The 22,430-nt window shown below is 27.6% G+C and overlaps 1 protein-coding gene across 7 annotated transcripts in view; it reads left to right on the plus strand.

Moving 5' to 3' along the window:
* Positions 1-334: 334 nt before the first annotated feature.
* The window catches only part of LOC119603768 (trafficking kinesin-binding protein milt), a 39,648-nt gene continuing 17,552 nt past the window's right edge, over positions 335-22,430 (plus strand). For 2 of the 7 annotated variants that reach the window (XM_037955940.1, XM_037955948.1), the window contains exon 1: positions 20,640-21,042. Coding sequence is in view for 3 of the 7 variants with exons in the window: in XM_037955961.1 (XP_037811889.1) it covers positions 710-712; positions 9,962-10,133; positions 11,782-11,991 (385 nt within the window). In the remaining 4 variants the exon portion in view is untranslated. Of the gene's footprint in view, positions 713-6,248; positions 6,495-9,961; positions 10,134-11,781; positions 11,992-20,636; positions 21,043-22,430 lie in introns of those variants that run through there. The other 5 variants (XM_037955979.1, XM_037955961.1, XM_037955970.1 and 2 more) reach the window with 5 other exon arrangements.

The following is a 22,430-nucleotide window of genomic DNA, read 5'->3' on the forward strand; positions in this document are numbered from 1 at the left end:
ATTACATCATATGTTCACAAATCTGTATTAACAAAGAAAAAATTAACACAGCTGCAACAATTTTCATTAAACAAACTTTTTATTAGTGTTCTTAAAAATGATTACCTGAGTAATATTTTTATATTTATCTGCATTGCCTACATTTAAATTAAAAAATATATTTAATAAATTTGAATATTTATTTATAATTGGCCAATGAAAAACATTTGTGATAACATCTGTACTGAAGTGAAATACAACACAGAAAAAGTTGAGTAGTGGTGTTTTTGTATTGACTACTCATAAATATAAAAGGTATTTAGTATCCATATATTCAATACTTTTCCAACACTACTTTTTTATTTTAGTACTTCTTTTCGTTTTCTTCTTTTTATATGCGGATTTTTGGTAGCGAATGTCTTAAGATTTTAATAGTTATTTCTAGTTATAAAGTGAAAAATATCTTCATTTGTTTAAATATTAAATTTTTCATTTGATTCGTGCGATTCGTGATACAATAAATAAAGGTTATACGGATTGAAATATATAAAAAATCGAAGATATATGCAACTAAAAATAATGTGCAAACTTGAAAGAAAAATGTTAAAAGACCAATAAATTTGTTAATATATTGTTCTTGAATCTAATGCCTTTGCTTTTCATTAATGTTGCAGTAAAATAATTAAAAATTATAAATTCTTGCAGTTGTTGTAAACAAAAAAACCTACCAATGGTAAATAAAAATTTCGTGAAAAACAAAATTGTACAAAAGTGATTTTGTAATCATTTTTTTCTGTGATGTAGTTGTGATAATATACCTCCCTTGAACCTCGTTATTGCCTAAAAGTACAAACACACGCAACATTTTCTATCAGTGACAAAACATCAGCACCTAAAAAAAAACGATAAAATCAGAATCCACACACACGATCTTAAAAATATATACTCGTCTTTTTATTTCGACATTTGGTATTTTCGATCTTTTTTTAATTGTAAAACAAAATAATTGAGTTATTTCATCGAATTTGCACAAATTGCAAAATGGAACAAAACATTGACCATGGCCAATATTATATAATAATAATAATAAACATTGTAATATCTCCCTATTTCTACATTGATTACTTTTTCGTGGAAACTATAAATAAACGTCATCATTGAAAAATGAAATGTCTATTTCTAATTATTGGACAGTTTTATTATTTATTTTTATATTAAAGCGGCTACTTATTCTTACAAACTGAGTTCGTCCATAATATAAAAAATGAAGAATATTTGCAAACATGTAGTGAAGCATGTCAAAAGAGAGAAACAGTATGTGAAAAAGAATGAAAAACAAACCCGTTGTCAGGGATGGAGATGTTGATAATAGTGCACTTTTTTAAAAATATCTCCCTAAACTCTGGTGACTATTTTTGTATTTTTTAAGCTTAAAATTTGGGTTTGTTCATGATACAACCAGTAAAAGGTAGAATCAGTTGGGAGAGTTATCAATAAGAGTCGTCCTTAAGTCTTTTATATAGTTTTTATCTACATAGATAGGCCCGTTATTATAACTTGCCAATATATGAAGTTATGTACATAATTTATTTTAATAATGTACATAATTTGTTTCTCGTTATTATAAGTAATTTTTAACTAAAGTACAATTATAATAAAGAAAAGAAAATTATAGGTATACACTTTAAAACTCTAACTTTTGTAAAAGCAATAATCAAAGAATAAACAAGAAGTGAAACGCTGTCATTTTTTTACAACAATAACATTACGCTCTTCTCACAGACGAGTGCTGTGTAAATCCAACACATATGTAAAAATGTTATTCTCTCTCCAAACTTCAAAACTTTTTCGCGAAAATTTGAGGATAATAGCACTTTGAAATATTTTTTTATCACTTAACATTATATTTTATAAATTTTTTGCACAATTTAAACACATTTAACAGCCCGAAAATTATATATTTTTTACAAACGAAAAAAAAATATTTTTTATTTTTTGACATTGAATTTTTGTTGGTTGAAATTAAAACTAAAAAAAACAATGTTGTAAATTTTCGTATGGTAAACGAAAAAGATATTTCAAATAAATAATTTATTTTTTCAATATTATAGATTAAAAAACAAATAGACGTGTTTATAAAATGTTTGTAGATAAAATATGTGGAAAATATCTTAAGAAACCCTTCAAAGTATAAATTGAAATGTAATATTTTTTTTTTCAATATTTTTCAATACGATTTTTTGCAACTATGTTGACTTGAGAATTCTACTAATACATTCTTAGAGTTAGGTACCGGATGACAGTAGACTTAGGTACTTTTGACAACAGTTTCATTTCTTATTTATTCTTTGGCAATAATAATGGAACATAGTACAGTATAAATATCTTTTTTCGGTATTATAGTGAATTTTAGTCGTAGAAAAAGTGTATAGAGCACTGGCTTTATTTCAATACTTTGTATTTATTAGAGTTAAATCAAGATTTTCAATTCAGTTGATTTATGAATATTTTCTTTAAAAAGCAGGAAGACTTTATTCTGAGTAAGAATATGTTCATTAAACATATCAAACGTGCCGTATTAATGTACTAAATACGAGAAAAATAAAAAAACATTTTTTTTAAAAAGACCCTCAGTTCCCTACCAGCGATTAAAAATCTTGATGCTAAATATGCTAAAAAAAAAATTTGCAATCTTTTCGAAATGAGTCTCAAAAATTCCATAATTTTGAGCTTATTGTGGGAAAAATTATTAAAAATTTTGTTAGACTATTCCTGGTCCGCAAAACGACTTTTAAATTTTAAAATTATTTTTCCCTTAATCTGCTCAAAATTTCGGAATTTTTGAGACCCATTTCAAAAAAATCGAATAACAAAATTATACAAATACAAATTATACTGAGGTGAGCATTTTCAATCGCTGGTAGGAAACTGAGGACCATTCGAAAAAAAAAATATTTTTTATTTTTCTCGTGTACAGTACATTAATACGCATCGATTGAGAGGTATTCCTACATGAAATTCTTAAAAAGGCTGTTCCTCCGGACACACTAATGTACATAATTTATTAGATATGCAAAAAATAAAGTTTTAAATAAACTCTGTGGTGGTTTCTACTGAATTTTGCGATATTATCGGTACAGTTAAAAATTATTTTGAACATTTTTCATCAGATGAAAAAATTTAAGAAAAATGTATTCAAAGTGGATATAAAATTATTGAATATTTATAAGTTAAAATAATGGTCAGTTAATGTCTTTATTTTTAAAGGTTTCATTTATCAAAAAGATTAATCATAGAATTCTTAAACGATTAATAACCCAGCAAAAAAAGACGTGCAAAAAAAGTAGTAAATACATGGGTTGAACTGATAATGAACTGGTTCATATTTAGGGGAAACATGCATGATTTTAACATTAGCGTGTCATTGGCATGCATGTGTTCGTATTTGGAAAAATAGTTCGCCATTTAAATGAGTTCTTATAACCAATGAATATTCGATGATTCTCAAGCGAATTTTCATTGGTGCACTATATTTATTTAAAAATGCATTAATAATGATATTTCGATTTAATTATCAATATTTAAATAATTTTTTTGTGTGATATTGATAAAAATAAAATAAGATAAAACATAACTAACTGATTTTTATTGGATTTAAATTCATGCAGAGGAAAAATACCCATTGTGTTTTAAAATCCGTTAAACAGTCTTGGTTTTTTCCTTCTCTTATTAATGTTAAAATGGACTTAATATTACTAGGTATGTAGGTACCTACAAAAACAAAAATCTAGTAAAAAAATTAATGTAATTTTTAATATTTATTGTACGAAATGCACGTTTTCGTTAAATCTCCTAAGAGAATACCAAATTATAGTAAAATATTACAATTCCTATAGTGGAGTTACATGAGTGAATTTGGGTGCATTTTTCATGCCTTCACTGATGACAAATTTATTAGAATTTAGGCATGTATTTAAAACGCATTAAATAGAATACGTACAAAAGAAATCATGAAAATATCCCTTCTTCTTTAACAACTTCAAATTTTTTTTGCTGGGAAGGTTATTTATGGTTTATTAGGTGAATTTTGTATAAAAAATAATAAAGGATTTATAATTCATTATAACTTTATGAATATGGGAGTTAGTCTCATTTGTTATTAAATGTACGTTAAGAAACATAGAATATATCGGTAAATATATTTGAATGAAGATATGTGCTATATTGTAATATACAATAATACAGAAATCTATTCATATCACCTAAAATGCATTTTACATTAAACTTTAACTTTCTATTAACCAAAATCATGTCGTATTAATCCTTATAACAAAATACAATATATTTTAATTTTTTAATTTAAAAAATACAGTTTTTGACACTCAGGAAAGTATACATACCTCATTCCTTAATATTTCTATTTCATTACAAATATTTATTGATTAATATTTCGTTGCTTCAAAATTTCTCTCGAAAGCGAGATTTGAGTTTTCGTTTAATAGACCGATTTTCTATTTCATTACAAATATTTATTGATTAATATTTCGTTGCTTCAAAATTTCTCTCGAAAGCGAGATTTGAGTTTTCGTTTAATAGACCGATTTAGTTTACAGGTAGTTGTATCACAAAGGGATCAAATACTGGACCCAAGTGTGTCCCCAGTGATGACATCGCGAGGACGACCTGCCTACCTAACCTAACCTTACAGGTAGTTTCCTAAGAAATGTTGTTCTTTTTCGGCTATTTGTTTGCAGTTTTTTCTATCCTGTGGAAACAATTATGTATATTTCATTCCAAGGGCCTCTTCATGTTTCGGGCCCTTATCTACAAATTAAATTTGTTAAGTTGGTGACGATATCAGACCAGACACATAATTTTTACATGAGACTTTCTAATTTCTGTAAATATTTTTTCAGTCAGTTATTATTAATCTGCTGAGAAATGTGCCATCTGAATTTGGATTTTTAGAAAAAGGTCACATTTCGTTTCAGAATGTCTATGGTCTAAAAAATAAAATTTTTATTTGACAAGGGGAATTGTATCAATGTTACTGTCGTAAGAGGCATGAAACATAAAGTGAAAAAATAGGAATAATTTCCATTTATAGCGCCCGCCCTGGGTAACAACATAAATTCATCTTTTCAGTTTTGGAACACCCTATGTGTTGGAATGCCAATCAGATCTGTCCTACGATTCCCGCAATACATTTGGAACGTAACCTATAGAGTATGCAATGGGTAACAACTTAAAATCCTCTTTCCAGTATTGGAGACCACTCCCTCCTAGCTTTCACCTTATGTGTTGAAATTCCATTCAGAGCAATCATAGGCGGAAAGCAATATATTTGTGACATTGCAATAAATTCTAACTCTAATAGTGTCCACCCTGCGAAGAACTTTCTTTAGTTTTGTTATCACCCCTTCCAAGCTTTCACCAGATTTGAACACAGAAAAAACTGAAATGTGATTTCAATTACCAAAACCCCGTTTTCAATTATTTTATTTATTGAAGTTCAACCTACAAGAAAAATTGTATATTCAACTACTACTTATAATTGATTTAATACACAAAATTTGTATTTTTTCTATTTTTGTTGTTAAATAAGCTTTTGATCATACATTTTTATGATACAAATACAAAATAAATTGAACCCTTTTAAAATTTTTGTTAATCGTTTAATTGAAAAAATTTGTAATTAGTTTTTTCTGTGAAAGAACCGTGTAGAAATATATCTTAAAGGACTATACAATTTTTTTATAAGAAACCATTGAATATGGAGAAATCCGTGCCAAGTGACTCAACTCAAAAAATCGATTTGGATGAAATTTTTACCATGGATAGTATTGGATAGTAGGCCAGTCATAAATTTTTAGCTTTATCGGTCAAGACCTGCCTGACTTAGAGGGGGTTAAAGTTGGACATTTTGGTCATACAGGGTATTATTCAAATAAGTGTAACTTTACACCTATTGGTCCCAAATCGGAAGACATAGATTTTTAAAGTTGGGTCACTTGACACGAAATTGCCCATATACATATAAGATATAGTTATGTAACTTACACCATCTAAGATTTCAGCTGCTACATCGCAACCTATTCAGTTCTGTAAATTTGGTAAAATTAATTTACAATTATAATAACAATTTGTAAAATTTGTTTAATCATTTTAACTTAAATTAAAAAATTAAAAATTAATTTATTTTCTTTTTAAAATGTGTAAAAAAATATGTTTAATTTTAACGTGAGGCATATGTGGAACGTATTTAAAAAGCACGTGGAATGTATTTAGCGGAGGTGTGGATCGTATTTATTTCACATTTATCTTCACAACGTCAAAATAACTGTTTCCTAATATCGAAAAAATATATATCAATATAATCGTTAGAAAGGAAATGTTCTTTCGCATTTAGAGAAACCGGCTTTGTTTACATACGTAATGTCTTAACAAAATATAATACATAACAATAAACCAACTAAGTATGTTTAAATACGGATGGATCCTCATACATAATCATGGTTAAGTACATTTTCATATTAATTTCGATATTTAACAAAAAGAAGTTTATTCCTAATGTGCATATTATAGAATAAGCGAACAATGCTATTGTTTCATTTTCTTGTTATTGAACAACGTAAATAAGACAAATTAATTTTAGAGTATTATGCCATTTTTTCAGATTTTCAAATTTATACTTGAGTAAAGTATGTATTTAACAATTCTATGACATCTCCCGTTTTCATTTGTTTTTATTTTTTATTTTCATTTAGAAAGTTTTCTACTTGTGTGATTATACATACATATTAACATACACATGTATGTACATACATATGTATATATTTTAGCAAAATTATACAGATGAATGTACATATATTTTTTTGAATAAGATTTTATATTTATGTATATATATATAAATATATATATATATATATATATATATATATATATATATATATATATATATATATATATATATATATATATATATATATATATATATATATATATATATATTTTATTTTGTTTACTTTTGCATAAATTTTTTCATTACGCAATTATTGTAGGTTTTATTTTTTTAGAATCTAAGGGTTTAAACAAATGGCATATAGAATATAACTGCCATTAAATCTTTTTTAATAGGTGTATTTAAGATCAATCTTTGTCAGAAGTAAATTTCATATGAGAAATGTACCTAAACAATTGTGTCCGATTTTGTTTTTTTATTTAATTTATTCAATCATAAAGCTGTAGTAAAATAGCATGATTGATTTTGTATTTTATATTTTATAAGCTCGTTCTACCAATCTTATGTATGGGGTGTATAAAAACAAGGTGTATAACTTAAATAGAGGATGTTATCGGTGTGTTTGAAAGTTATTATGAATTATCATTTAACAGTTAAAAATTGCATGGCATGAATCACGTAGCCAAATTTGTATATAACATAAACAAAAGATCTTACGTTTGTGTCTTGGGAAATGTGTAATTGTGTGTTTAAACTTTAAAATTGTCTCTCAAAAAGTATGTTTTGATTTTTTGTGTTTATTTAAGCAATTAAAAACATAAATTTTAAAGATGACTATACAATTTTTGTTATTGATTAATAACTCGAGTAGCAATTGTTAAGATAGAAAATAATAACTTTTTATTAAAAAAATATTTTTTATTACAATTTTAAACGCTGCATATCTGATAAAGAGGATTTAAAACAACAACATTTTGCATTAATTTCAAATTAAAATGATTTCTAATGATGTAAATTAAGTATTTGTAAATACATATTACATGAAATCAGATTGGGTATTTTTTCTTTAGATATGTTTCAATTTCTAAAGATTTTATTTAAAATAAACAAAAATTTGAATGATGATTTATATTGTTGCTATGTTACTTTGTAAAGTTATTATACGATCAATTAAATTAAATAAAATTAAAATAAATAAATACATTTTTTATTAATTTATCGATTAATTTGGGAAGCAATTATTTTTTAACAATCATAAATATAATAACATAACATTTAATATTGTATATAATTTGGATGTTGTTTGAATATATTCGTGAGTTAAAAGGCACACGCGCTCCTCTCTAGTACAAAACTAACTGATAGTTGTTATATTTATATCAATAAAAAGAGATAAGGTACTAATAATTTAGAGTAACAAATTACTGTCGCTAATTTGGAATTTTGCTATATTAGCCAATGTTATAACTTATTTCATGTGACACATTATAATATCAAAATAAATAAACAAAAAATAATACCTATTGTTATAGTTGAAGTATATAAAGAAATTATATGAACATACATACATATGTATGTATGTTATGACCAAATGCGCGAATATTATATACATATTTAGATAATTTAACTGATATTTTTCCTTTACAGATGGGAAAATTACCAGCTTTACAAAAAAACAATTTTATCCCAATCGGATAACTGAAACCTGTACCGGAAATCGATTAAAAGGTTTAAACTTGGGATTTTTTAATTTCTTCAAATATTGTGTCATTAAAATTTTATTTCCTTAAGATTTGGTCGAAATCTTATCTTCCACATCAAAATATCTTTCCAACAAAATACAAAACAAATAACAATGTTATAGGAATTTTCATTTCACAAATATGTACATTAGGGATATAACTAATTTTGTCAAAATATTTGGCATACAACCACGTGATGGCCAATGTTGAATAGGTAATGAAAAAATTTGTTTTTGTCATATGGAATCACCAATTTTTAACCAATTTTTTCATATTTGTATTTCCATACGTATTTATATGGAATATTTCCCAAAAAGTCTACATATATTTGTTTCGATCATATCCGATACTTCTAGACCGACTACCCAGCAAAAAATAATTGATGTCATACTTTACAAACGACATCTTAATCACATCTAAAAATGCGATTGCATACTTTTCGCTTTTATAAACTAAACATATCTTCACAAATGAAAACACAGTTAAAAATGAGAAGAGTTGTAGAAAAGTCACTACAAATTTTAATGAAAAACCAATGAAATTTACATAAGCGTTTCATTGAAAGAATGTGGTTTATTTTTGACATACAAATATCGGATTTTTACAGCTTCTAAAGATAAGATTAGATGTAGTTCAAAGTTGTCAAAAATGAACAACATCCCTCCAATGACACGTTAATGTAAAATTCATAGGTTTTTCACCTGAATTTGAAGCACTTCGGGTTACTAGTTGTGATGAAAATTCTACATCTTTTTCCACACTTTCTTTGCTGGGTAGTTATGCCACGTTTCCACGGCCAGTTGAATTACTTACATAATTAGAAAAAACAAACATATTTTTGTTGTTGTATATTTTTATTTATTTCCAACAAATGAAAACTAACAGCTTCCAGCTAAAATAAAACGAAAGAATAACATTTATCACAACTCATTATCATTAATTGATTTTTTACCTTCTAAGGAAGTGATGTTTAAAGACTTTCGAAGAAGTGAAAATAATTATATTTTTTCAATGTTGAAGATATATTTTTTGTTCTTATATTTTTATGAGATAAAAAATGTTATATTTGGGCTTTTGTAGTAAATGTGTCTATTACTCTAATATTAATATTATTTAAGTCAAATTAGTTGTATTCTATACTACAATTTCACTTCCGAATAACTTCCAAAAAAGAGCATTAAAATTATTTCTTTAGAGTGACTTCAGAAGTACTGAATTTGGAATCAAATAAAAAGAACCTCCCTCCTATGACACGCCTGTGTTAAAATCATCACTTCTTCAGGTTTTTTCAGTACTTCCATGAAGTAAATTCTACGCCTTTTTTATTTTTTTTTTTATTTTTTGGGGTTGAATTACGAATGAGAGCGTAAATTATGAATAATTGCATCGTGAGAACGAGGTATTAGTTAGCTAGTTAGTTTGAGTGAACATTTAAAATATATTTTGTTTTTATAAAAAAAACATGACTAAAATAACTTACTAATCCATATTTTTACAGGATTCGACGTTATATATGTTATCTTCAGCACTGGGGGCATCTGCCCCCTTAAGTCCTTCAGCCCAAGCGACTTTAAACAAGCATCTCCCTAAATTGTCGACAAAGCGTTTAATTCAACATCCACTTAATGTAAAACCTGCTGTTCAAACAGCAGATGCCGCTTGCCTTACAGGTAATAATACAAATATTAAAATTTATGTTGAACTATATTAACAGTCTTTGCTTTCCTAATTTTGATAACAAATATTTTTATTGATTGTAATAAAATAAAGGTTTTACTATAGTCCAGAAAAATAAGTGGTTTTGCTACAGAAAATATGGAGATATCTAAATGAAAATTGACACATAGCTTCCCTTTTTAGCGAATATATCGCATACAGATCATAATTTGCAATTTGTGTCCTTGAAATCTACCTTGCGCGCGATGACGTTGTTATAAAAAATGAAAACGCAGAAAATATGTTTAATTTTGGTTATTAAAGTCCATGTCCAGTTTTCAAAAAACTAATAGCTTTTTGATTCCTTAGGCTCTTGCGAATATTAATAATTTTTGTTTTTGTGCAATGATATCTGTCAGCTAAAAAACCAAAAAACTTAAAGGCAATTGAAAACAAATTTGGATAATTTCTTTAAAAAATATTAATTTTTCAAACGCAATTTTTACAGCCCTATTGAAAATATTTTAAGGGTTTCGTACTTTTCTGATTCCTCTTAACAATGGCAAATTTAACTATATACATACCCAGCAGAAAAATCGAATTAGTTCGGAAAGAATCACAATTTCACTTTCAAATAACTTTCAAAAAAAAGAACATAAAAATAACGTCTTGAGAATGACTTCAGAAGTAGTGAATTTGGGATTAAATAAAAAACACTTCCATCCACTTTCAAATAACACATCCATCCATTTTCAAGGACAAGCCCGTCTTAAAATCATCACTACAGTAGGTATTTTGAATTGAGTTGAAATACTTTTGAAAAACAATTTGTAAAAATAATTTTAAAAACTAAGATTTGAAACTTTTTTCGGGATTTTTACTAAAACCCACCATAGAAAACGTTGATCAAAGCTAATTATAAACTTCGATAATGTTGGGTAGTCTTTCCTATTATCTTGTATAGCTAAGGGTGCGTTTAGCTGACAGGCTCTCATGTTCTTGTACTTTAAACTTTTTAGAGATTGGGGTTCTATCTTTTAAATTGGTCGATTATTTTTATGGCAGGGATACAGTATCCTGACTTTGGTTTGACTTTGATTGGTTTTGATGAACTTTCATTATTAATATTTTGACATTTTGAGTTAGGATTTAAATTTTGGCGGTACAACTTTTAATATATTTTTTCTTTCAAAATTATTTTACAATTGATTTTATTATTAATAATTTATTTTTTAATTCTTTGTTATATGGTTATTTTTTATATATACATTTTTTTAAGTAGAATTTTGTAACAGATTATAAGATTACATTATAATAATGAATCATTATTATATTTTAGATGTTTTAGATATTCTAAATAATAAAGTCTAAAGGAACAAAAATTAAAAAATCGTATTAAATTATTTCTTTCTGTAAACTCATTTCTTATGTATGTAAGTGTTAGGTACAATTAGGATAAAATATTCGTTGATTCGATTTTCTTAATTTTATTTCCATAATTTTATAAAACGAAATTTTCATTGAAGTAAAAAATTTACACTAAAACAAAAATAATATATAAAAATTTAAGATCAGAATTTTCAATCTGTGTTAGGAAAATGAGGACCCTTTAAAAAAACCAGCATTTACTATATTAATAATATAATTTATTGAATATTTTAGATTTATGCAGCACGGAAAATTTACCAGAAGTAGAGATATTTTCATTACTCGAAGAACAAATTCCGAAATACAAAGTTCGTTCAGACTTTCTTACGGAATTTTCTGGATACTCAAATCAGGATTGGTATGTACCGGCACCAGCATTGGAAATACCTCCAGATGGCTTAGGATTAACAAAGGAACAAACTAGAGAAACACTTAATTACTTTCGTAAGTATTTTTATTGTTACTTTCATAACGATTTTACTGTTAACACAAAGGGCCCTATCTAAAAGAACCCATACACAACACCAGCGTACTGGTACGTTGTGGTGCGACTGTGTCATCTGATTGTGTGGTATCAAAATGAATTTGATATATTTATGATTGTGCCAGCATGCTTGTACTGTGTATGGGAAAATTTGGTCATACAAATACAATTTTTTGAGCAACAATCATAGTTTGTCTATGAAATCCAAGAGAAATATATTTTGGGGATTAATTTTTATATGCCTACTAGAGTGCTCCAAAAAAACGAAGTTGAGAATTTTGCACGTACCCCCTCCAAAATTGTTCTTTGGGTTGTAAAACTATGTCAAAAAATTACGGTGATAGGATAACGTTAACGGCTCTGAAGTTTTCAAGTGCAAGGGGTATATATCGATTTTTTCAGTTTTTGCTCAAATTTGGCCATTTAGTAATACATTTTGTACTTTATTGTAAAGGAATCGTAATGTGCACAGATTAAGCATTTCGGAAAGATATAAAACACAAAAATTGCTTTAAAACTTTAAAAGGCCATTAACGTGTCCCACAGCACATGAATTCGAAATGTGACAAAAAAAATTTACTTTTTTTGGAATATATTGTAACAAAAATATTTTGTTACTTAAAATATATCTATAATTACTCGAATATTAGTTTTTGCCCTTATAAGATAACGCAATCTTCTTCTAAGCTATGATCAAAAAAGTTTGATTTTTTCAACGGGTAGTGTTTTTCGAATTTTTGAACTTTGGTGTTAAATTATTCCCAAGTGCCTTAAAGGGTTAATCTACCTTTTATTCACTCTATTTTAAATATCGGACTATATACGATAAATTCCAGTAATTTTTGGTAAAGATGGCCGACAAATAAATATTATTTCGATATGGTACACTAAAAATTCCCAAATATTGCAAAATTTGACCTTTGAACTCCACAGTTTATGGGTTAAGAATGTCCGATTTTAATAAAACTTCGGATATATATTTTATATTATCTGGACTATAATACTCTGATAATACTTTATTTAAAATGTGTAACAGTAATGAATTAATACGTATTCTCTAAAATATTACAAAAAAATTCGATTTTCCGGAAATCCGCCGAGTTCAAATCGCAGGTACAGCTAAACTGTAAGAAATATTGATCTAATTTTTTTTATTGTTTAATAGCCTTATCTATTGACCATAAATTCCCATGAGATCTCCTAAAAATTTTTAAATTTGTTTAATAAAGATTCAAAAAAACCGAAATTGGAGATTTGAAACATCCGTTGAAAAAATCAAACTTTTTTGATCATAGAGAAGATTGCGTTTGCGAGCAATTTTTGTGTTTTATATCTTTCTGAAATGCTTACTCTGTGCACATTACGATTCTTTTCCAGTAAAGTTCAAAATTTATTACTAAATGGCCATATTTGAGCAAAAACTGAAAAAAATCTATATTTTCCCCTTGTAGATGCACTTGAAATCTTCAGAGACGGCACCTGTTAATGTTATCCAATCAGCCTAAATTTTTGTATGACATAGTTTTACAACCCATAGAACAATTCTAGAGAAGGGACGGCCTGTCAGACAAATTTTTTTTCCTTCATACAAGCTTGAATCACTCTAATGCCTACGGGTCGGTTTCATGGTTGCCGTAAACAAAAAAGATCAGTTCTTTGTAATATTTCTGTTATTCGCAACGACCTTTACCACACAAAATTTTTGAAAAAATGAATATTGTACAAGCATGCTGTGTCATATATAGTTCGAGCATGAAAGCACAATAAAATTATTGTGTCAGCATGCTTTTTTTAAATTTTACATATTTATTTTTATTAAATATGTATACAAATTGTTTAATAGTTAAACCCATGATATGGTTATACATATTATGGGTTAAACCTATTATTTGTTGACAATGGCTTATACACAGAAAAAAGTTTCAGCATAAATATTATGAACTGCTTTCATTGATAAAAGTTAATAATATTTAAGAATATATTATATATATATTTTTATTTTCTATTTGTTAAAAAAAAAAATGTTTTAAACTTTCTTAAGAAAATTTTGTATTTCTTTATGATTTTTAGATTAAATTCGATGAAATCTGCGCGTAATTGGCGGGATTTTATGAAGAATAGATATTTAACGATGTTTGCTGATGATTTCTTGTTTAAGATTTTGTTTTTCAGCATTTCAATTTCTATTTTTTTATTATACAAAATTCGTTAATAAAGGATTACTATCTACTATATATGGAAACAGATTAGTAAGTAATAGACTTTGCTAGCAATTTTTTCATGAATATTGCAGAGAAAAGTACAAATTCAAAGAAATTCCGTCATGTAGAAAATAATACATTCTATGAACTTTTAATATTTTGAATGAAAATGGTTTGGGAAAAAAGTCATGTTCGACTTAAAAATTCATGATAATTAAATATTAATCTAAAGATTAAAACATATTTATAAAGTCTTGCACGTTTTAAAAACAATTTGATTTTTAATATTTTGTGCAAAGTCCTTTTGCTTTTATGCCACTTTTTATATGTTTAGGAGTACTTTCGACCAAGGTCTCAATGGTCCGTTGCGGAATACTAGACCAATCCGTTTGTACTCTCAACCCAAAATTCTTCAAGATTTCTTGGTGCATTATCGAATTGCGCAAGACGTTTTTTTAACAAAGCCCATAAATTTTCAATTGGATTGATATCCGGGCATTGAGTTGGCCATTGCATCGTTTGAAAATTCTGCGCTGAAAGCCAATTTTTACGATTTTTGCCGTATGCTTCGGATCCCCATCCTGTTGGAGTATAACCTCTGACTCTGGATATGCACATACTTCCACAAAATCTGGAATATTGGATTGAAAATGCTCAAATATCAAAAATCCTCCTTTTTCATTATAGCATCTAATTTTATTAAAGTACCGAGATTCTACCAAGTGAAACAAGCCCACACCACCAGACTACCACCCTCATGTTTCACCGTTTCTTTTACATGGTGCTTTTTTAAGCTTTCATAAGGGCGGTGCCGGTAATATTACTTGCCATCAGACTGAAAACGATTAGTCTTCGTTTCATCGGACCATATAACCCTTTTCCAGTCATCAACACTCCAATTTTTGTGCTTCTTGCAAAATTTAAGACGATCCTTCACATTTTTTTCTGATAACGCTGGTGTTTTCTGCTATATGGCTGATATAAGGCCAATTCTACGAAGAGCTTTCCGGGCTGCCCATTCACTTAAGGGCTTATTTATGGAGGCTCTTTTTTGTGTTTTTACCTGTTTGGATGTCAATAAACGCTCCATAGTTCTGGCATATCTCTCCGAAAGCAAGCACAATCGACCTTTCTTAACTTCTGGTGTGCTTATATTTTTTCTTTTTCGCACTTGTAGCACTCTTCGGTGGCAAATTCCTAACTTCTTGGCAATTTGACGAGCACGGTAATTATTTTTTGTCATTTCGACCATTTGGTTTCCCAATAAACTTGATATTTTTCTTATTAAAACTAAAAAATTAAAATATTTGCAAAAAATTACAAATATGACTCAAAAATGGTAACTGTATGTTTTGATGCTTTCTTCAAAGGTAAATCAAGTAGCAGTACTCAAATTCATTGTTATTATTCAATTTATTTGTGTTGCTAGATTAATTAAATTTAAACGATACATTGAATTTTTTAATAAAATTGGCTAAAACTTGAGAAAAAGTTTCAATATTCGCGAATTTTCTATTGTTTTATTTTATTATTCTTCTACTGCTTATTTTAAAACAAATATCAATTTTTTTTTTTTTTTAATATTTTCTGGATTTTATTGGGTTTTTAACATAAACTTGATTGATATGTATCCAGTTTTGCTCGCCACTGTATGTATTATTTTTTTCTGTGTATAAAAATGGATAAATTGGACTTTTACCTTTAACATTTAAATGTTTTTGTGGATAAGGTCTTTTGTTTTTTGTCAATCAATTTTTTTGTGGACATTTGTTTTTGATGTAATACATTAGAATCAACAATAATTGAATTTGAATTTTTGGTTAGTTAGGGCCGTTTACGTTTCAGGTGACGATATGTACTTCGAAATTTTTGAAAAGGAATCCCAAAGATTTAAAATTATTTCTTTACTCCAAATGCTTATCCATAAACTAACACATAGACCATATAAATACTTATAAATAGACCAGGGGTTATTGTGCATTTCTATTCGATGAATAAAATTTTGTAAATCCATGTTTAAAGTATCTACAAACTAGAAAATATTAGATAATAGACTGATATATTGCCTAGTCTAGGTTCTTAATATGCATATAAAAGTAATGTGTTGTGAAAGCCAATATCGGGATTAGTGTTTTATAGGATTTTTCGATTCAAACGGTTGTGTCAATATTTGTTTTGACACTACTTAAATTATTTTATTAAAAAATACGTTATTTTGAAGGGAAAAAACTGCCTTCATCTTAGCATTGACGACCAGTGTCGCCATATGTGGGGATTTGTCCCCAAAAATTGGGAATTTCAAGTTTTATTTGGGGACAGATGTTCGTGGGGTTGGTTTCTGCGTTGCCACTTTGTTAGTTTTTCTCTAAAAGACTTTTGGTTGGCAGGTTTACATTTTGGTCCAAATTTGGTAGGATGAGATAATTTTGAACTCATACATACAGTGATGTTCGATGAAATAGGGCCACCATCACGTTCAAAGTTTCTCTCTTTTATGACAAAAGAACAAGAAGAGTTATGGAAAATGTCTTTTAAAATTTTTATTCTTTAATATCCCAGCAAAAAAAGTGAGGAAAAAGAAGTAGAATTTTCACCACAAATAACATACTTGAAGTACTTCCAATTTTGGTGAAAAACCTATGAATTTTACATTAGCGTGTCATTGGAGGGATGTTGTTCATTTTTGACAACTTTGAACTACATCTAATCTTATTAATAGATGCAGTTAAAATCCGATATTTGGATGTCAAAAATAAACCACATTCTTTCAATGACACGCTTATGTAAATTTCATTGGATTTTCACCAAAATTTGATGTACTTCGAATATGTTATTTGTAGTGACTTTTCAACATCTCTTTCCTCACTTTTAACTCGGTTTTTATTTGTAAGGAAATATTTGGTTTACAAATGAAACCCCAGTTAAAAGTGAGGAAAGAGATGTGGAAAAGTCATTACAAATAACATATTTGAAGTACATCAAGATTTGGTGAAAGAGTAGTGAAATTTACATAAGCGTGTCATTAAGAGAATGTGTTTTATTTTTGACATCCAAATATCGGATTTTTACTGCTTCTAAAAATAAGATCAGATGTAGTTCAAAGCTGCCAAAAATTTTGTGTAATCATATAAAAACCATTCTTTGTTAGAAATCATTGCATGATATTGTTAGTTTTAAGGATAATGGAACTCTAAACGGAAGGAATTGTCCAAAAAAAACCTAAGGAACAAATTTGGTAGTTTTAGGAATGTTGTGGTAGTTTTTTTCGGAACATTGGTAAGAAAAATGAAATTTTGAGTGTCAACGCTGGTTGGTTTCGTTAACAGTTAAGTTTGTGTGTTGAACGCAGCAAATGAGCAATATGTTAAATTGCGCCATCTATGATTCAATTAAACATTAAAAATGTACGCTTATTAAAGACACTTTTTATTGGTTTAATTTTACACTGACTACCAGATGACGCAGTTTGTGAGACTTGTCTCAGCTATATACAATGATTATGTTTTAATAAAACATAGATGGCGCAATATAACAATATTGTCAAAAACATAAATTGTAAGCAGAGCATAGCATACAGATGCCTTTGAGTTTCAGGAATGTCAAATCACATATGAAAAAAAAAAATTACATTAATTGAAACTACATAGAAATATTTTCACAAATTGTGACACACTAATATTCCAAAAAATTACAAAATAATGAATGAAAAAACAACGTGGAGATGAACTGTCAAAACGAATTACGAACGTGTCGTAGAAACGGGATAATTGGCTATTGTAATTCAGAGGCCGAATTAAGTATTGCGAATAAGTAGATTTGGCTGTGCACCTCACACAAACACATGCATTTCTTAAGGGTGATGGCAACTATCAAACAAATTTAGTGAAAAAAAAATTCATTGTGTTAGTGAAAAAAAATTCACACGCACTGGTTTGATGAAAATCAAAACACTTTTGATTTTCAACAGAAATTGAAAGCATACATTGAAGAAGAAGAAGCATAAATTCATTTTTATTTAGTTTTTGGTGAGCAAGTAAATGAAATATGGATGAAAAAAAATTCATACTCGAATTTATTGATGTTTATAGAAGCTTGCCTGCGTTATGGCAAGTGAAATCCAAAGAATACAGCAATAGAAATGTAAAAAGTTTTTCAATAAAACAATTTTCTATTAATAGGAAAATTTCAAAAAATAAAAAAATGACATTTATATTAATGGTAAAAATTTTCAGTGTTGACACAACGCATAAAATTTTTTCATGCACTTTTTATCAGCATGCGGTAAAAAAACGATGTTGCCATCGCAAAATCTAAATAAAAATGAAATTTATGCTTCTTCTTCCTCAATGATTGCTGGAATAAATTACTAACACATAAACAAGTTTTGATCAAATGTGGGCGTGTGGCCATGCGGCTTTATGGGACGTAGGCTGCTGCGTATCCCTAGGGCGACATTTATTTGGCGCATCACATATAAGAAAAAAATGAGAGAATTTATTATTTCATAAATTGTTCGTCGATAATTAATTTTTAATTTGTCTAATTTGTATGAAAATACTGTTGATTATTTCTTTAAAAAAAATATTCTTGAAATTCCCTAATGATCCCATTATTTATATGTGATCGCTGAGACTATATTCTAATTTTAGTGTTAGTATTTGAGACCAAGATTAATAAAATCGAAGAATTTATTTAGAAATTCGCTATAATCTGTATCTTTTTTTTTATTTATTCAAAGAGTACTTCTCCAAGTCGGAGAGGGTAAGGTGCGAATATTGTTTGATATATTTTATATATATCAAACTACATAGAATGAAAGTAATTGTTAATATTTATAAAAATTATAAAAAATCCCCAAAATTTTACAAAAATTCCAAATAAAACTTGAAATCCCCAATTTGGGGACAAATCCACACATCTGGCGACACTTTGTGCAAGTTTTGCGGCGTACAACACACAAACACGTACATTCCTTACAGTATATTTTTGCTCACGGACCCCCCTCTAAAGCCCCCTTTTTTTAAAAGAAAGTTCAGTGAGCAGAAGAAATTAAAAGGCTTGTATTATTCGTAATTCAGCTCTGGATAGAGGAACATCGTCGTGCATCGTTGCCATTATCGCTTAAAGGGAATCAGGCCGTCCTTTTTGCTCTGCCTTCGAGAGTTTTGCGTTTCAAACCGCATTGGTCAAATGTGTGACGTCGAATAACTGTACCGAGTTAAGGTTTTTTGAAGTGCATGTTGACCATATCCATTCCTTTTAACTTAACCTAAGTTTTAATTTTGATTATGGTGGAAACCCAAAAAAACTCTATATGATATTCTGTCCAGTCGTACTGAAATTATTGGTGTTGGCGTTATAGTCTTTTGATTTGGCCAAGAAGTCTTAGCTGCAGATGCAGCTAAGTAAATTTAAAAAAGAAACAAACAAAAGGCTTGTATTACAAGACATGATAATGAAAATTAAAAGAGGACAATTAATAATAAAAATTAAATGAAAATCTATTAAAACTTGTAAATTTAAATTCTTAATATTTAATTAACCCAATAACGGTTAATGGTTCATCTTTCAGGCCTGTTCCAGAATTGAATATTTGGAATATTCAGGATCTCATTTTATATAACGAAATGACAAACGTTCAAAAAAAAAATTGTATGGAAAAAACTCAAATTTTAAAAAATTTCCCAGTATTCCAATTTTTTGCTTCAACAAAATTTCGTTTTATAAAATGAGGGGGCAAATTTTCAAAAGTTTTTCAGTATTCTTTATAAAAATTTTTTACGAAAGTTTCGTTTTATAAAATGAAGAGGTCAATTATCTAAATTTGTTAGATTATCTATAATTTTCATAGATATGACATTATGCTCACCTAGTAGGGATTTACTTCATTTTTAAATTTTGATAATGAAAAAACTTCCTATTTCAAATGTGAAAAAATTGCTCAAAAATGAAAAAAATTAGTACTACATATTACACCTTCTACTTAGTTGTTTTCTTCAGTTTATAAATGTTACAAGTGTTCAGTCTCAGTTTATAAATGTTACAAGTGTTCAGTCTCATATTATAAAACGAAATGACAAACGTTCAAAAAAATTCTATGGAAAAATAAATAAAATTTTGAAAGATTTCCCAGTATTCTTCATATAATTTGTTTACTTCAACGAAAGTTTCGTTCGTTCGTTTTATAAAATGAGGGGGTTATATCCTAATATTTCTAAATTAATATTGGTTTTTGAAATATATTAATTAAAAAAAGCTAATTTTGAGTTATGGTATTCTTCAAGTAAATGAGATATTCTTTTCCCTCTGAATTGTAAAAATCGCGAGATTTGACAAAGAATCGCTATATTATTGTTAGTGTCTACTACAATATTATACAACGCTGAAATAGGAGTAGTTTTTATTTTTTTTTATTGTGCTGTCACAACAGTCTGCCATTTCTTTTATGACTATCTTATCTCGGCCGGACTTTTCTTCAAATTAACTTTATATTTTGAATTGTTATTATAATTAAAAAACCATTGTATAAAAAACAATTTACATATCTAAAAATAAATGTGAACTAGTAAACGTAATAAATAAAATAGTGTTGAAGCATAATAGAGAAACGCCAAAATTGTGTATTACCGAACAATACTGTGTCATCGTCCGTCATCGTTAAAAGCCAAAGAGGAAGACTCTCAAATCTCTTGTGTGTGCCATCATCATTTTCTATTTTTAGGAAACAACCCAACTAAAAATTTAAATATTTTTAAACATTTACCAATTGAAAATATTCTTGAAAGTTTACTGCTATTAAAATAAATAATGGTACAAATAATATAAACACAAAAATATTAAATCTATTTTAATGTATTATGTAAAATCTTATTAGAACTAAAATCTATTGTTGTGTACAATTGTATCATCAATAGATAAGAATATTTCCAACTTATTTTTATACTTTGCCTGAACCACCAATAAAATTCTCAGTCTCGTTTAATTTCTAGCTGATATCAAATTTTTACCAACATTTCCAATCCAATTATAAAATATTAGTAAAACATTTCCATACATGCATAAAATTAAATTACAAGTAGGTATTTTGTTTATTTAAATTATAACTTCATCGTTCGTCTACATTCATTCATACATAATACATATGTATGTCATAATTATTCTCATACATACATACATATGTATGTCTTAAAAACTCGTGGCGGGTCTTAAAAGTTAATTATTCTCTGTTTTCCACAATTTTAAGAAAATATACCATTAAAAGCATTTCAATGAAAGTTCAGTGTTTTACAAATTGTTTATGTCTTATCGTTAAATGCATAAATATTTCTAAATTATCAAAACATTATCACTCAACAATACCTTTGTAGGCATACATACATATGTATACTAGAAGTGCCCAAGAAATATCGATTTTGTTTGAATCGATCTTATATTATTTATTAGAATCTAAAACATACTTCAGCAAAATTTTATACCGATTTTATACCGATAAAATATTTAAAAAAAGGGCATTAATATTTAGTGGCAAGTAATAATGTTATAAGAATTGTCTTTTCACAAATATGTAGCAAAAATTACTAATTAATCCATACCTTTTTACTTGTTTTTTGTAGATACATACATATTTTTGTTTACATCACTTCTGCATTCAAAACAAAGACCAAAAAATGCATGATTTTCGAATACTTTGCGAATTTTATCACTAACTTTGTTGTTTGACCTTCAATATTAATGTTTTATGCCTCCTTGGATAGACATTTTTCTCTAGAAGATAAGATTTGTCGAAATGTTAAGAAAATATTATTTAAATGGTACATTTTTTGAAGAAATCAAAAAAGTCTTATTGTTTACGCAATTTTACCCTTTTCAGTCGACATCCGGCAAGGGTTTTTGTTCTCCATTTGTGCAAAAATATTGCAATAGTTTTGGATACTAATGATCAAAATGAGACCTATACTTATACTTACTTTTATTTTATCTTTTTAATATTTATTGCTGATAAACTTTACTATTTTGCTAATTTTTTTATTTACGAATTAAATTATTTTTGTTTATTTAATAAGACATGGAATTTTGGTAATAATATTTTATGATCACAGACCATTTTTTCATAGTAAAAGTACATCCGCCACATACATAAGAATGGGAATTGATTTATACCAGGGTTTACAGTTCTCCCCAAGGGAAAAATTATACTT

The sequence above is a fragment of the Lucilia sericata genome, unplaced genomic scaffold, assembly GCF_015586225.1.
Source record: "Lucilia sericata isolate MDLA Ls3-8-SP2 unplaced genomic scaffold, ASM1558622v1 Contig000010F_arrow, whole genome shotgun sequence".
Lineage (NCBI taxonomy): Eukaryota > Metazoa > Arthropoda > Insecta > Diptera > Calliphoridae > Lucilia > Lucilia sericata.